General features: G+C 51.7%; 6 protein-coding genes across 6 annotated transcripts; 3 read left to right on the top strand and 3 right to left on the bottom strand.

Annotated features, from left to right (window-relative positions):
* Positions 1-1,733: 1,733 nt before the first annotated feature.
* CET1 (polynucleotide 5'-phosphatase) lies at positions 1,734-2,990 on the top strand (the record flags this gene model as incomplete). The annotated part of the gene is made up of 1 exon (XM_076686100.1): positions 1,734-2,990. The coding sequence occupies one exon, from the start codon at positions 1,734-1,736 to the stop codon at positions 2,988-2,990; it is 1,257 nt and encodes a 418-aa protein (XP_076539613.1).
* Positions 2,991-3,257: 267 nt separating this feature from the next.
* DAK2 (dihydroxyacetone kinase) lies at positions 3,258-5,036 on the bottom strand (the record flags this gene model as incomplete). Its single annotated transcript, XM_076686099.1, has 1 exon — positions 3,258-5,036. The coding sequence occupies one exon, from the start codon at positions 5,034-5,036 to the stop codon at positions 3,258-3,260; it is 1,779 nt and encodes a 592-aa protein (XP_076539612.1).
* A 1,237-nt stretch (positions 5,037-6,273) lies between these two features.
* On the bottom strand, positions 6,274-7,749 carry MRH4 (ATP-dependent RNA helicase; the record flags this gene model as incomplete). The annotated part of the gene is made up of 1 exon (XM_076686098.1): positions 6,274-7,749. One exon carries the CDS (start codon positions 7,747-7,749, stop codon positions 6,274-6,276), a length of 1,476 nt encoding a protein of 491 aa, XP_076539611.1.
* Positions 7,750-8,125: 376 nt separating this feature from the next.
* SRP72 (signal recognition particle subunit SRP72) lies at positions 8,126-9,967 on the top strand (the record flags this gene model as incomplete). The annotated part of the gene is made up of 1 exon (XM_076686097.1): positions 8,126-9,967. The coding sequence occupies one exon, from the start codon at positions 8,126-8,128 to the stop codon at positions 9,965-9,967; it is 1,842 nt and encodes a 613-aa protein (XP_076539610.1).
* Positions 9,968-10,339: 372 nt separating this feature from the next.
* Positions 10,340-10,885, bottom strand: NIP7 (ribosome biosynthesis protein NIP7; the record flags this gene model as incomplete). The annotated part of the gene is made up of 1 exon (XM_076686096.1): positions 10,340-10,885. The coding sequence occupies one exon, from the start codon at positions 10,883-10,885 to the stop codon at positions 10,340-10,342; it is 546 nt and encodes a 181-aa protein (XP_076539609.1).
* Positions 10,886-11,152: 267 nt separating this feature from the next.
* On the top strand, positions 11,153-12,768 carry PUS1 (pseudouridine synthase PUS1; the record flags this gene model as incomplete). The annotated part of the gene is made up of 2 exons (XM_076686095.1): positions 11,153-11,295; positions 11,346-12,768. 2 exons carry the CDS (start codon positions 11,153-11,155, stop codon positions 12,766-12,768), a joined length of 1,566 nt encoding a protein of 521 aa, XP_076539608.1.
* Positions 12,769-13,201: the final 433 nt, after the last annotated feature.

Raw genomic sequence — 13,201 nt, 5'->3', positions numbered from 1 at the left:
TGAAAACAGATGGATTCGATTTCCTCAGCGGTGGCTTCTTTTCAATCAATGCAGTAAATGGTATTGTAAAACGGTAGCCAACTCTCACGGAGAAGCTGTTTCCGGATCTCGTCCACCCAGTTCCCGTCAATTCCGGCAGAGCCAACCTGGCCCCAGATGTCAGCGGAACAGTTGCACACAGATTGGGCCTGGAGATAGTTATATAAACAATAGCCGCCATAATATGCTGGGTTATCCGAATTGATGCTGAACTGCACCCCCGCCTCAAGAATTTATCAAATGGAATGTCAGATATGGCGTCTACAACCCGGAGCTTGAGATTGGACATTGGACAGAGTGTTAGCAGCGTTTTCGTCTGCCCAAGGTAAGCCATTAACTCTTCGTCGTGACTCCGTGACCAATTCTATCGACCTGTAATTCCTTCAAAGCCGCCAATACATATTCAGATGGACCCTCCTCGCCAGCGTGTGCGGTATATCGAAGATTCGAACCCGATGCCCTAGCAGCCTCGTAAATAGGGCAGAACTTGCACGGGTTCATGCTTTTTTCTGTGGAAGATAGGCCAATTCCTGCAATAGCTCCAGACTCCAAATAAGGATGAGCCATTTTCACCATATCTAGGCTCGATTTTACGGAAGGTCTCGAACCAGACCAGGACAAGCTTGGAGGTGATGCCCAGTTCTTGCTGCGCCCGGGCTATGGCACGAGTGACTCCTTTCATCACAGTGTCCAGCGAAATACCGCGGTCAACATAGCCCTGTGGGCCGAAGCAGATCTCAGCGTGACGAACCCCCATCATTCTCGCACTCGAGGAAGTAGTCCATGGCAAGAATTTCGAAATCCTCTTCCCATATCAGCACCTTCGTGCTAATAGTCAACAAATGGAGGAAGTCATCCAAGCCTGTGAACCGCTCAAATCTCTCACGGAACTCAGCCGGAGTGCTGGGGAAATCTTGTGGCAGGGCAACGTTGTTATCTTTTGCGAGCTGGAAGATCCGCTCCGGAGTCAGAGTGCCTTCAAGATGAACATGATGTTCACATTGGAAGACGCCGTAAGAATTCTTCATTTACCTGCGCTATTGATTTATTTGAGAAGCCTGAGGTTTATCTAGTATGAACTTCCAGTGTCATGACGCCGGAGTGCACATCGAACACTGTCTGACCTTCGGCCAATGCCACATTGCGCCCTTTGCCTTGTGTAACAAAATTTCCGTTACGAAAACTATACGCGGCTGTGACTGAGTGTTGGGAAAGTTTTGTAACGCCCTAACAATTCAATTCCTCCTCAGTTCTTCGAAGGCTGGCGGTGGGCTCTTACAGAAGGCATGATGGTCACCCAGAAATCACTATAACGTATTTGAAATACCAAGATAATAAGATTCAGTAGAAAAAGGTCTTATACTAATCAATTGGATGTAATGAGGTGTTACCTCGGCAGGCTAAATTTTAGCCCGGCACGAGTTGCATAAGAGCCACTGAAAGAATTGCCCATTGTAATTTGTGGGACCACACAATATAGCTCTTATAAATGACTAAAATCATTAATTCGAGAGCCAATCTACATCCGCATGTGCTCTTTGTACCGTTTATATTCACTCTATTAGGTACCCAGGCAGTATTACAGCAGAGTGCCCGTTTGCAAAGGCGTAGCGGTACCCTTCTCCCAATGACATAATTCACGATGTCATCCTACGAAACTTAGCGAGGCTAGAGAAAGTGCCCTGGACTAAGGCATGGATATCCGCAACCTTATAGACAAGCCGGGCGACCGGCAGCAGACGTCCTCATCGACGTCGTCACCAACGCTCGAGTCGACTCCACTCCCACCGCGGCGGCAGACCGTGAGCTCGCTACTCAATGAAGACGAAGATGGCTCTCCACAGACAAGGCGTTCGAGCTACGCCAGCAGTACGAACGGCAATGACCGCCGCCAGAGTATTCAGAGCCTCCTGAGCGACACCACGCCGACTCACCCCGAGCCCCCCTACGCCCAGCAGAGATCAGAATCGACGCCAAGCAGGCCCCGGCGCAAGCCCAAGCGCTACGACAGGCCGCCAATTTGGGCCCAGAACTGGACTGGCGCCCGAGAGGACTCGCGGCCTGCCACAGGAGTTGTGCCGTCGCCGTCACCTGGTGGACCGCGAGGTAGGGGTAGTAGTCAGCCTCAGGTTCTTGCGCCGCGGCCAATCGAAGGAACAAACTCGCTCGGCTTCCAGTCGACTATCTCGGGGGTTCTGCCTCACGAAGACCTGACGCGCAAGGTAGTAGAGTGGGTTTTCAGCAACATTAGCTTACTTGGTGAGGACAAGAGCTACATTGAGCTAGAGATCAAGCTAGGGGCAATTTGCGCCAAATCCAATGAAAAACGCATCCAGCTGCCTGTTCTTACTGAGTGCGTTCTCGACCCACGGTTTACCCGAGCCGAGACATTTTTCGAGGCCCAGCTGAGCGACGCTCAATTTAGCTTGGTGAACCAGTTCCTTGACGGGCTATGTGACGACAAGAAAGTACTGACGCGGCAGTCGATCCGTACCAAGGACCATATTTATTCTCATCCCAATAAGCCGGACAAGCTGAGGGTGACTTATGACGAGCGTGATACGCCCATTGAGCGTATGGTCAAGCGCCGAGTAGCCGACATGATGGTGTTCTCTCCTGGAGACCTGCTGGATTTGAGGATCTCGCTGAACGTGGAGTTGCCGGCATCGCGCACTGATATCTCTGATCAGGGTAAGCCGGCGAAGATTAGAAGCAAGAATCGGCTTTCCTACGCCGCGCAGGGAATGCAGTTTGACTTGACGTCCGTAATTTCTGACAATGCGGCCAGGTCGTCGAAGGAATTGGAGATTGAGGTGAACAAGAGCCTGATATTGGAGCTCATAGACAACTTTGAGCGCAATAAGGATGTTCGAGAAATGGAGAAGTTCGAGGATCTCATACGCATCGCGATAGATAATGCGAGAGTTCTGAACAGAAAATTGAGTAGATAATCGATAATACCATAACTACTGTACTATTTTTTCGCCGAGTCATCGACAGAAGCAGCATTTCAAAAGTCTCAACCCCGAGTAGCAGCAGTTCAGAATCAGGCAGATCGAGCAGTTCCATCAGCACCAGAAGAGGTATTAACATAGCAGGAACTTTGAATATCGTTACAGTGAAATGGACAATTCATATGAAAATGGTCGATGGTGGATGGTGAACGATTGATGGGACATGGACAATAAATTTCAAGGAAATATAATAAATACAGGTGGTTACTTCTTGTAAGCAGTGAGCATGCCGGACAAGAGAGCAGAGAGACCAATGGCTCCCGGGTCTGGCAGACCGCCCTCCTTGTCAAACTGCTTGATTTCCTCCTTGTTGACATAGGTGGCCCGACCGAACTTTGCCTCGAGCTTTCTAGTTGAATCGGCGCCCCCAATAGCAGCCAGGACGGCAGCCTCAAAGTCACCGGTGGACGAAAGAGTGTCAACAAAAGGCGCAAGAGCATCAATCAGCGTTCGGTCACCCTTTCGGGCCTTGGTGTACTTGTACAAAGAGTCGAGGGCAGTCTGAAGAGCCTTTGTGATACACTTCGTGTCGAGAGTAGACTCGTTCGCCTCTCGGACGCCCTTGGCCAATGCAGAGAGGAAGATAGAGTAGAGGCCGCCCGAAGTACCGTCCATAGACCCCTCGACAACATCAGCAATGTCAGTAATGCCGTTGACACCGTCGTCAAGTCTCAACTCCCCAGCCTTGAGAGCCTTGATAATAGCGTTACCACCGTTAGTGAGGGTCTCACCGCAGTCACCGTCACCAGCAACAGTGTCGTACTTGGTGATTCGCGGCTCTTCCTTCAGCACAGAGTCGATACCCGCAGTGAGCATGGCGCCCCACAGCGTCGCGTTAGCCTTGACACCAGAAGACATTTCGATTCGAGTGTGCTTGGAGCCCTCGCTGGTTGGAACCACACCGCCCGCCGTAGCCGCCCAATCGGCGGTCACAGCAGCCTGGTTCCATGCCGGAGTCTTGGCTGGCGCATCCAGCAGCGCAATGGTGTCCTTGCCGGCCTTGGTGGCATTGAGCAGGGTAATAGAGAAGCCTGGGCCGTTGAGGGCCGTAATGAAGGCGCCGGTGAGAGTTCGACTTGGCAAGATACCGTACTTCTCCTTGAGCTGCTCGTGGACGACCTCAGTCGCGTAGCTCATTTCGAGGTTGGAAATACCGCCAAGGTTGTTAACCATAAGCACGACCTCGTCACTCTTGGCGAATTTGACAAAGGATCGGTCTTCGTCGCTCTCGTCAAGGAGAAGCGGCAGCATCTCGCTGACAATCTGGGGAATTGAGGGCAGGGGAGACTTCTTCTTGACGCCCGCCTCGTTGTGGATGCCCATGCCAATCTCGTACTCGTCAGCCTTGAGGTTGCTCTCGAATGGCCGGCCGGGGACATTGCAGTGGTCGAGCGAAGCGCCAATGGTCACTGCGTTGTTGCCCACTGACCGGGCAATGCTGGCAACATCACTGAGTTCCAGGCCCCTAGCGGCAGCGGCACCGGCAATCTTGTGAACGAGTACAGTGCCAGCGAGACCCCGTCGACCGACAAGACCGCCTTGCTTTCGGCCGACGGCAACGTCATCGCCAACGACTACGACCTCAATCTTGTCGCCCTGGGCCATGGCCTTCTCAGCGGCCAGACCAGAGTGAATAACATCGCCGGTGTAGTTCATGAGAATGACCAGAGTGCCCTTTGGAGACCGAATCTTCTTGAGACCCTCCGAGATCTGCTTGGCACTGGGAGAGGAGAAAAGGGTACCGGACACGGCAGCGCTGAGCATACCATCGCCCACGTAGCCGCCGTTCAAACCCTCGTGGCCCGCACCGCCGAGCGAAATCAATTGAACCTGCTTCTTGTTCTCCGCGGTTCCGGAGGCCGCATTGGCTCGGTAGACGACCTTATCGGACTCAATGAGCTCCAGCCATGGGCACGACCGCACTAGGCCCCGGAGCGCAGGCAAAACAATGTCGCCGTCCGACTTGAACTGCTTAGATGACATAATATATATCAATGGGTATGGAGAAAAGGTCTTTCCGCGCGTATTCGTGCTTTAAATAAGTAAATGCTGCGAAGGCTCGGATGAGTGGTTGGTGGGGGTCATGCAAGGTCTCCAAGTGGGAGACCCAACCCCCACCGCACCACCTCCACCATCCCCCCGCCTACCAAGGTTAACTCGGCGTTTATTCCGCAATTGCTCGTCTTTCCATGGGGATTTCTTAGGGTCCTTTTGTATATATGTGGAAGGTATTTATATATATATATATTTATGGAAAGATGTACCTGGATATATTATCTGGTTCATAGTAGCACGGGTAGGTAGTACATTGGTAGTAATGCGTGGGGTTCGGGGAATGTGCGGCTCATGGCCCCACCTTCTTCGAACGAATGACTATAAATCTCCAAGGAATAACAGGTCTCTGAGGAATAAGCAGAGATTAGATACGTAAGGAGATTAAACTCGATACCGACTACCGACGAATCCCGAAGAGACCGGTACTAAACCGTTTCTTAAGATTGAAGTTATCAACCGGACCCCATTTACCACGTTGAATAATTCTGAAACAACCATGCGATGATGTTTGAATGGATTGAACACATATTCTACAGTAGGCTATGGATATACCCCCGCAGGTGCCTCCCACGCAAAAGTATATTACCGTGGTGGGTGGACTCGACAGGCTGCAGAAGGTCTATACCCGTCTCCGATATCCCCACCCCCGAGAAATCCCCCCAGACCTCCCCTGAGATAGCCGTAGCCAGGCTCACATCTACTACCGAGAATCACACTGAAGTCGATAAACGGCATAGATAGGTAGAACCAATAATTACGCCGCAGTTCAATAAATGGCACATCAAAGACCGATAAACGGCAGAGATAGGTAGACCTGTGGAGGAACTTATATTGATAAATCACGATGGGCTACTAGACATATAATCTTGCTAAAGCTACAGTACCTGATATATATTCTATCGCAGTTGGGGTGATCATGTTAGAAATTTTTGAGAAGCGGTGAGATTATTGAGAGAATCCACTGCTGAAACGAAAAGTCCGTTGATCTGCCCAGGCATATGAAACTCAAGGATCCAGTGGGTATAGCTGGACTCTGAGCTATGAACTGGGGAAACTGATTCATAATGAATCAATACATCACCGAGTCGTCATCGAATCGTCTGAAGTATTGATCCAATGGATCGTTTATATGTACAGGAAAATAGAAAAAAAAACAATAAATAGTTTAGGCCAGAGGCATGCCGTTGCGCACGACCCGTTCCAATCCCTTGACCCATCCACGACTCTCGGACTTGCCAACAAACAGGAACACGCGTCCGCGCTTGCCCAGTCGCCCAGTTCGTCCCGCTCGGTGCAGAAGATCAACCGAGGAGTACGGAAGGTCATACAGAACAACGTTGCGCACTCGGTCCATGTCTACGCCTCGCGCCAACAGGTCAGTAGTAACAAGCACCTTGACATTAACAGAGTCACTCTTGTTGCCTGCTGGAGGCGCTGGAGTGACGAATTCTTCCAAAACCGCAGTCCGCTCGTCCTTGGTGAGCCGGCCAGTCGCCCCGACCGCCGGATAGCCCTTCTCGTTGAGCATGTCGACAATATGCTGTACGTCGTCCGACTTGTTGACAAACACAACAACCCGCTTGACAAGCCCTTCCTCGGTATTGTCATGGTGGATTGCGTAAAGCGCCTGCTGCAGCGCCAGCTGTTTGCTGTTAAGGAACGGCGGCTTGAACACCTCGATGACGCGGAAGTCAATATGGCGAGGTACCCTGTGGATACCTGGAGTGACAATCCGCACTGCATTCGGGTATGTTTTGGTCATGAGTCTGTCGAAGCTTCGCGGAATGGTAGCCGAGCAGAATACGAGATGACGCAGCTTGGGAACCATCTGCACGGCGGCATGGGTCGACTCACAGAAAGAATCGTCCATGAGAGAGTCCGCCTCGTCGACGACCATGAACTGGCAGTACTTGAGGCGGCCGTTGGCCGTGGCCGGGTCCTTAAACATGTTGCGGAACCGCTCAGGAGTTGTAATAAGCACGTCAATGCGCTTGGTGAGCTTAGCCGAGGAAGACTTGGCCGAGATGCCCTGGCCGGCCGCCATGAACGAAAACTTGGCGTGCCCAGCCAGCTTCTTCATAGTCGCCTGCACTTGGCTAATCAGCTCGAGAGTCGGCACCAGTACAACCGAGCGGATGATCGGGGCGTCCTTGATCTTGTCCCACTCTTCGGCGTTCTGCTCCTGCTCTTTGAGCTCTGACAGCATCGGAGCGAGGTATGCCAGTGTCTTGCCCGACCCGGTCTCGGCGGCGATGAGATATGTATTCACGTCAGACGTCTTGCTTCGCTTTGCCGACCTGATCGCCTTGATGGCCAGTGTCTGGACCGCGGTCGGCTTGATCGTCTCAAGGTGCCCGAGAATTTCCGTGACGATGGCCTGTCGAACCGACGCATCAATTCTAAGCGACTCGAAGGACTGGACTTTTTGGATAGTGTTTTTGTGCGCGATGCGCTCCCGCTTCGTCAGATAGTGCAGTCTGGCAAACTCTCCGCTATTCGGCGGGCCCGCAATGAATTCCTTCTCAACCGTCTGTTTTCTGGAGCGCACACCACGCGAGTCTTGTCTCTTGGTAGGTAAACCACGCGAATCCTGTCTCTTGGTAGGTAAACCACGCGAGTCCTGCATCTTGATAGGGGCCATTTTACTCAGCCTTTTGACTGGCGCTCTTGCCCTACTGGCCATCAGCGGCGCTGAGGTTGCAAACATGCGAGCCATCCCGATAGAGGGATGGATAGTTATTGTCCTGGGACTCATCATTATATGTATACCCAGAAACGGGTTATTCGAATGAGTCAAGTCCTTTATAAATCAACGATCGAATACCGTAGTTTTAGAGATGAAGTACTACCTACACCGGAGATTTTCATTTTTTTCAAGATCTGACACATGCCTCAATTTACGCGGTCAAGCGTAGTGGCTGTACCTCCAAACGACGTCTGAAAAATCGGAGGCCCACTAGCGAAACGACAACAGAACAGACCAAAAGCGAATCATCCCTGAACTGCACCGAAAGAAAATGGCCCGGGAAAAGTCAGTGCAGGAGCTGTTTGCGAGCCTCGAAGTTCATTCCAAGAATGAAGAGCACGAGGGGGTCGCTGACTGCGCCCAGCGCATTCTGCGCAAGTCGCCCGGCGACAGCAACGCCCAGAAGAGCCTCGTCACGGCATACATCAAGATGGACAAGTTTCACGCCGCCCACAAGGCGTTTGAGCAATATTCACAATTGAAGCAGGCCGTGCCCGTCCATTACGCATACGTGGCCTACAAGCTCGACCTGTTTGACGAAGTGCGGGCCTGTCTGGGCAGTTCGTCATCGCGGGGTATGCTCCACGTCAAGGCCCAGAGCGACTACAAGCAGGAGGACCTGGAAAGCGCCTCACGTGCGTACAAGGGCCTGTTGGCCGGGAATGATTCGGAGCAGTTTGACATTGAGACGAACCTGACCGCCGTCCGGGCCGTGGCTAGTCTGCTGGGGAACCACCACGCCGTGGAGACCGCGCCAGGCACGGGCTCGTATGACCAATTGTTCAATCTGGCCACGGCCCACGCTGGTGCGGGCAACTACGAGACGGCGCTGGATATGCTGCGGGAGGCCAAGCTGGCGTGCGAGAATGAGGGCCTTGCGCCGGAGGAGGTTTCTGCCGAGCTGGCCCCAATCCTCGTCCAGGCTGCGTACGTTAACCAGCTTATGGGCAAGACCGACGAGGCGAAGCAGATTCTTGAGTCGGTAGACTTTGGCTGCGCTGATTCGACAGTACAACACGTTGCTGAGAACAACAAGCTCGCCATGGACCTGCCGGCGAATCCACATGTGGCCATTAGACAGCTGGACAAGGCTGGTGACCCCGTTGTTCTCACGGCGAAGCAGATCAAGCTGCAGAATGCAGTACTCAACTACAACCGGCTTGTTCTCTACCACAAGGCCCAGCGTGACGTGGGACACTTGAACAAGAACTACATGAAGGCGCACCCGGAGCGGGGCGGTATCGGAGCCATTGCTGCAGTTGAGCAGGCTGGTATAGACCGAGAGGGTGACAGTGTCGCTACCCATATCAAAAAGCTGTACAAAGTATTCAAGACGAATCCGGCCAATATCTCTGCGTCGCTGGCGCTGAGCCAGCTCTATGTCGAAAAGAACAACCTCGACTCGGCAGCTGCCACTCTCGAGGCTACTTTCGTTGCTCTCAAGAGCAAAAACGACTCAAGGGCTTACTTCCCGGGCCTGGTAGGCGTACTGGTATGCATTTTCAAGTCCCAGGGCCGAGACTCTGCGATCAACGACTTGCTGGCTGAATGCGTCTCCCAGTGGAGCGACGATGTTCTGGTCCAGCGGGCTTCGAGCATCCTCATTGGATCCGACTCGCCGGTCCACCAGTCCCAAGCCACTGAGCAGTTCAAGGCGCTGTATGCCAGTGACAAGGCCGACCTGGTCAACGTTGCCGGTGTCCTTTCTGCTGGTGAGTCCTCTGGGCTGTACTCGGAGCTGGCATCACGGCTTCCTGCGGCGGAGTCGCTCATTTCGGGCATTGACGCAGCGGAACTCGACCGGGACGGAGTGTTCCCGCTGCTCAAGAAGAGGCCCCTGCCATCTGCTGCCTCGTCGGCCACAAAGAGACATAAGAAGTCCAGGAACCCACTGCCCAAGGACTACGACGAGAATAAGACTCCTGATCCAGAGCGATGGCTGCCTAAGCGAGATAGATCTACTTGGAAGCCAAAGCGAAAAGACAAGAAGAAGGCTACCACCCAGGGCGGTGCTGTGGACTACGCTACCGAAAGCGGCATCAGCCCCCAGCCGCAATCAACTGTTGTCAAGTCCAATAACAAGAAGAAGAATAAGAAGAAGGGCAAGAAATAGATAGTGGCAGAGAGACGTTCGCATTAATTGACTATTGCCATACTGCTATTGGTCCATATCCACCACCGGACACTACTAATCTCTACTGATAACCTACTAATCTCTAAGGCAACTTACTGGTCTTTATGGTAATATACTACCAGCAATCTCTACTGGAAATCTACTATTCTATGGTAATCTAGTCTCCGCAAATGTCCAGAAATCTACGAATGTACGTAACTGAAAAAAATGCAACGAATTGCCATTAGATATATCCTTTTACAATACTGATGCTTTTTCAAATGTCAAGGGCATAGAAGCGTATCGCTTCGGAATATTAGTAACATATCACATCACACACACTTTATAGCATAAAGCATAACGTATAATCTTTTAGGTAAAGAGAGTGTCCTCACTTCGCAGGTACTCGCCAATATCGCTCTGTCGAAAGACAACAATGGCAGTGGGATCGGCACGCCTACTCTCAGCTGTGCTTCTAGCAGTGACGCCGAACCCTAGTGGCATGTCGTTCATAGCGTACACGATAAGACCGGTGTGCTCTGGGATATCCTCGGTCATCTTGCCAATGTGGGCCTTGAGCGCGTGGTGGCCGTACAGGAACAGACCCTCGCCATTGGGCTTGATCCAGACCTTATGCTTAGCGTGCTGGGCAAGAACCTGCAGGGCAGTGATATGCAATCTGAACTTGCCGGTCTTGGTGAACTTGCCTAGGCACACGCCCAGCGACATGAGGTTTGGCCGTGCCACGCAGGTCGCCAGCTTTGCAAGCCGCTCGCTAACATAGTATACTCGATCTTTCTGAATCCGGAAGCAGTACGGCTCGTCCTGTCGGTTGATCAGGTTTGCGATGTTCCGCCCAATGTAGCCGGCGATCTTCTCAAACACTTTCTTGGTCTCTTCTTCTGTTAACGCCCTCATTCTATCGCCTTATCTCGGTGGTTTCGATTTTTTTTTCAGGTCGTTTTCAGGTTTTATCGTGGAAGGTTCAAAATTTCATGGTGCGGCTGATTTTATTATTTCAATCAACCTTATTATCAAATTGTGATGAAATAGCATTTTAATACTGTAGTAGATTTATTTCACCTCAATTACATATGGACCCTCCACAATCCTCGCCAAATTAACATGTAGTGATGAAATTTCAGTGAAAAATTATTTTGTGCTCGACAACCAGAAAGGTTAGAAATGGCTGAGGAAGAAACGGTACACAAGACTGAGGATGTGGTGGTCGAGAAGCAGAACAGTACTGGGACTAAGGAGTCTGTCGACCGAAAGCGGCCAGCTGAGGAGTCTGTCGCCGAGAAAGACAACCGGGGGAAGAAGAGAAAGTGAGTGCTTAAGATAATCAAGTAAACGTACAGATCGCTAACAATGAAAGAGAAATAGCTCAGCGACAGCCTCGAGAATTGAAGGAAGGCGAGGTCCGAGATGCACGCAAGCCAAAGCGAAAAGTTGGTGTGCTTATTGGCTACTGCGGCACCGGGTATCATGGCATGCAGGTTAACCCTCCTATGAAGACAATTGAGGGTGATCTCTTTGCAGCATTTGTTAAGGCTGGTGCCATTTCCAAGGACAACGCCGACGATCCAAAGAAGTCGAGCTTCATGCGGGCCGCGAGAACAGACAAGGGCGTCCATGCCGCCGGCAATGTGGTCTCGCTCAAGCTGATCATTGAGGACCCCAACATCGTGACGAAGATCAACGACAACCTGCCCGAGACGGTACGAGTGTGGGGCATTAGCCGAACTAACAAGTCGTTTGAGTGCCGAAAGATGTGCTCGTCGCGAGTGTACGAGTATCTTATCCCGAGCTACTCGTTCCTACCCCCCAACCCATCCAGTGCGTTTGCTGAGCGCATCAGGGAAGCCGCGGCAGAGTTCCCCGACGTCAAGATCCGGGAGGACAAGGAGGGCGAGCAGTTCTGGGAGGACGTGTCCAAGAAGCTAGAGGAAGCGGGTATTTCCAAGGAGGACGCGCAGCAAAGCTTCGAGCTGGAGAAGCAGATATTTCAGCAGGCTGCGGCCGACGCTTCGACTGCCGAAGCCAAGGCGGAGCTGCGGAACCAAGCTGAGGAGCAATTGGCCCAGTTCGCGGGAGGAAAGGAATATATGGGCGTTATTAAGAAGATCAAGGCAGTTGAGAACCAGTCCAGGCGTGCATATCGAATCTCGAAGGAGCGCCTTGAGCTCGTCCGCGCTGGATTCAAGCTCTACGAAGGATCCCACAATTTCCACAACTTCACTATTGGCAAGGCGTTCAAGGACCCGAGCGCCAAGCGGTACATGAAGTCGCTCACCGTTTCCGATCCCATGGTTATCAACGGCACTGAGTGGCTGTCGATCAAGATCCACGGCCAAAGCTTCATGCTGCACCAGATCCGTAAGATGGTGGCCATGGTGGCCCTCGTAATTCGAAACGGCTGTCCGCTGGAGCGAATCACTGAAGCATTTGCGTCTACGAAGATCAGCATTCCAAAGGCACCGAGTCTCGGGCTTCTCCTTGAGCAGCCGGTATATGAGACGTACAACAAGCGGCTCAGCGAGTTTGGCCACGGCGCGATTACTTTCGATCCGCACCAAGAGGAGATTGAGGCATTCAAGCACAAGCATATCTACGACAAGATCTACACTGAGGAGGCCAAGGAGAATGTCTTTTACGGCTTCTTTGGCTTTATTGACTCGTTCAGGGGTGATGCAGGGTTTGACTTCCTCACAGCGCGTGGCATTGTCGACTCTCAGCCCGTTAAAGAGGAGCTTACTGAGGAGGATAAGGAAGAGCTCCAGGGCGACACCGAGGGTTAAACAACCAAATCTATAACCTGTATATTATTTTTATTATTCTCTACAATATTTTCTCCCCCAGTTGCTAAAGTGATTCAGGGCTACGCTTTCCCGCTCTGGCAGTTCAGGGGAGATGTACATTCCCCACTCTGGTAATTCAGGGGATATATTCGAATTCCAGTCCTTGAGCTCCGCTGCGCGGAGGAGCACTAGTATTCGGAATAATCGAAAAGCGATGGAGATAAAATGGAGGTTTCAATTATCCACTGTAGAAGATTGTCAACGGTCCACGCAACGGTCTTGCAGTCTACCCCGTCAACAGGCAATGGTCACCGCTCCGATATCCGCATCTTGAGATCGCGCATATTACAGGTGCTTTATGATACTGACCTATGTTACACTGTTCTTAAAATCCAAAGAGGTTTATAAAAAAAAGTAAAATAGGGGTCATAAA

The sequence above is a fragment of the Trichomonascus vanleenenianus genome (assembly GCF_965637985.1).
Source record: "Trichomonascus vanleenenianus strain CLIB 3782 genome assembly, contig: TRVA0_033S, whole genome shotgun sequence".
NCBI lineage: Eukaryota > Fungi > Ascomycota > Dipodascomycetes > Dipodascales > Trichomonascaceae > Blastobotrys > Blastobotrys vanleenenianus.
This window is presented reverse-complemented; position numbering and strand designations above follow the sequence as displayed.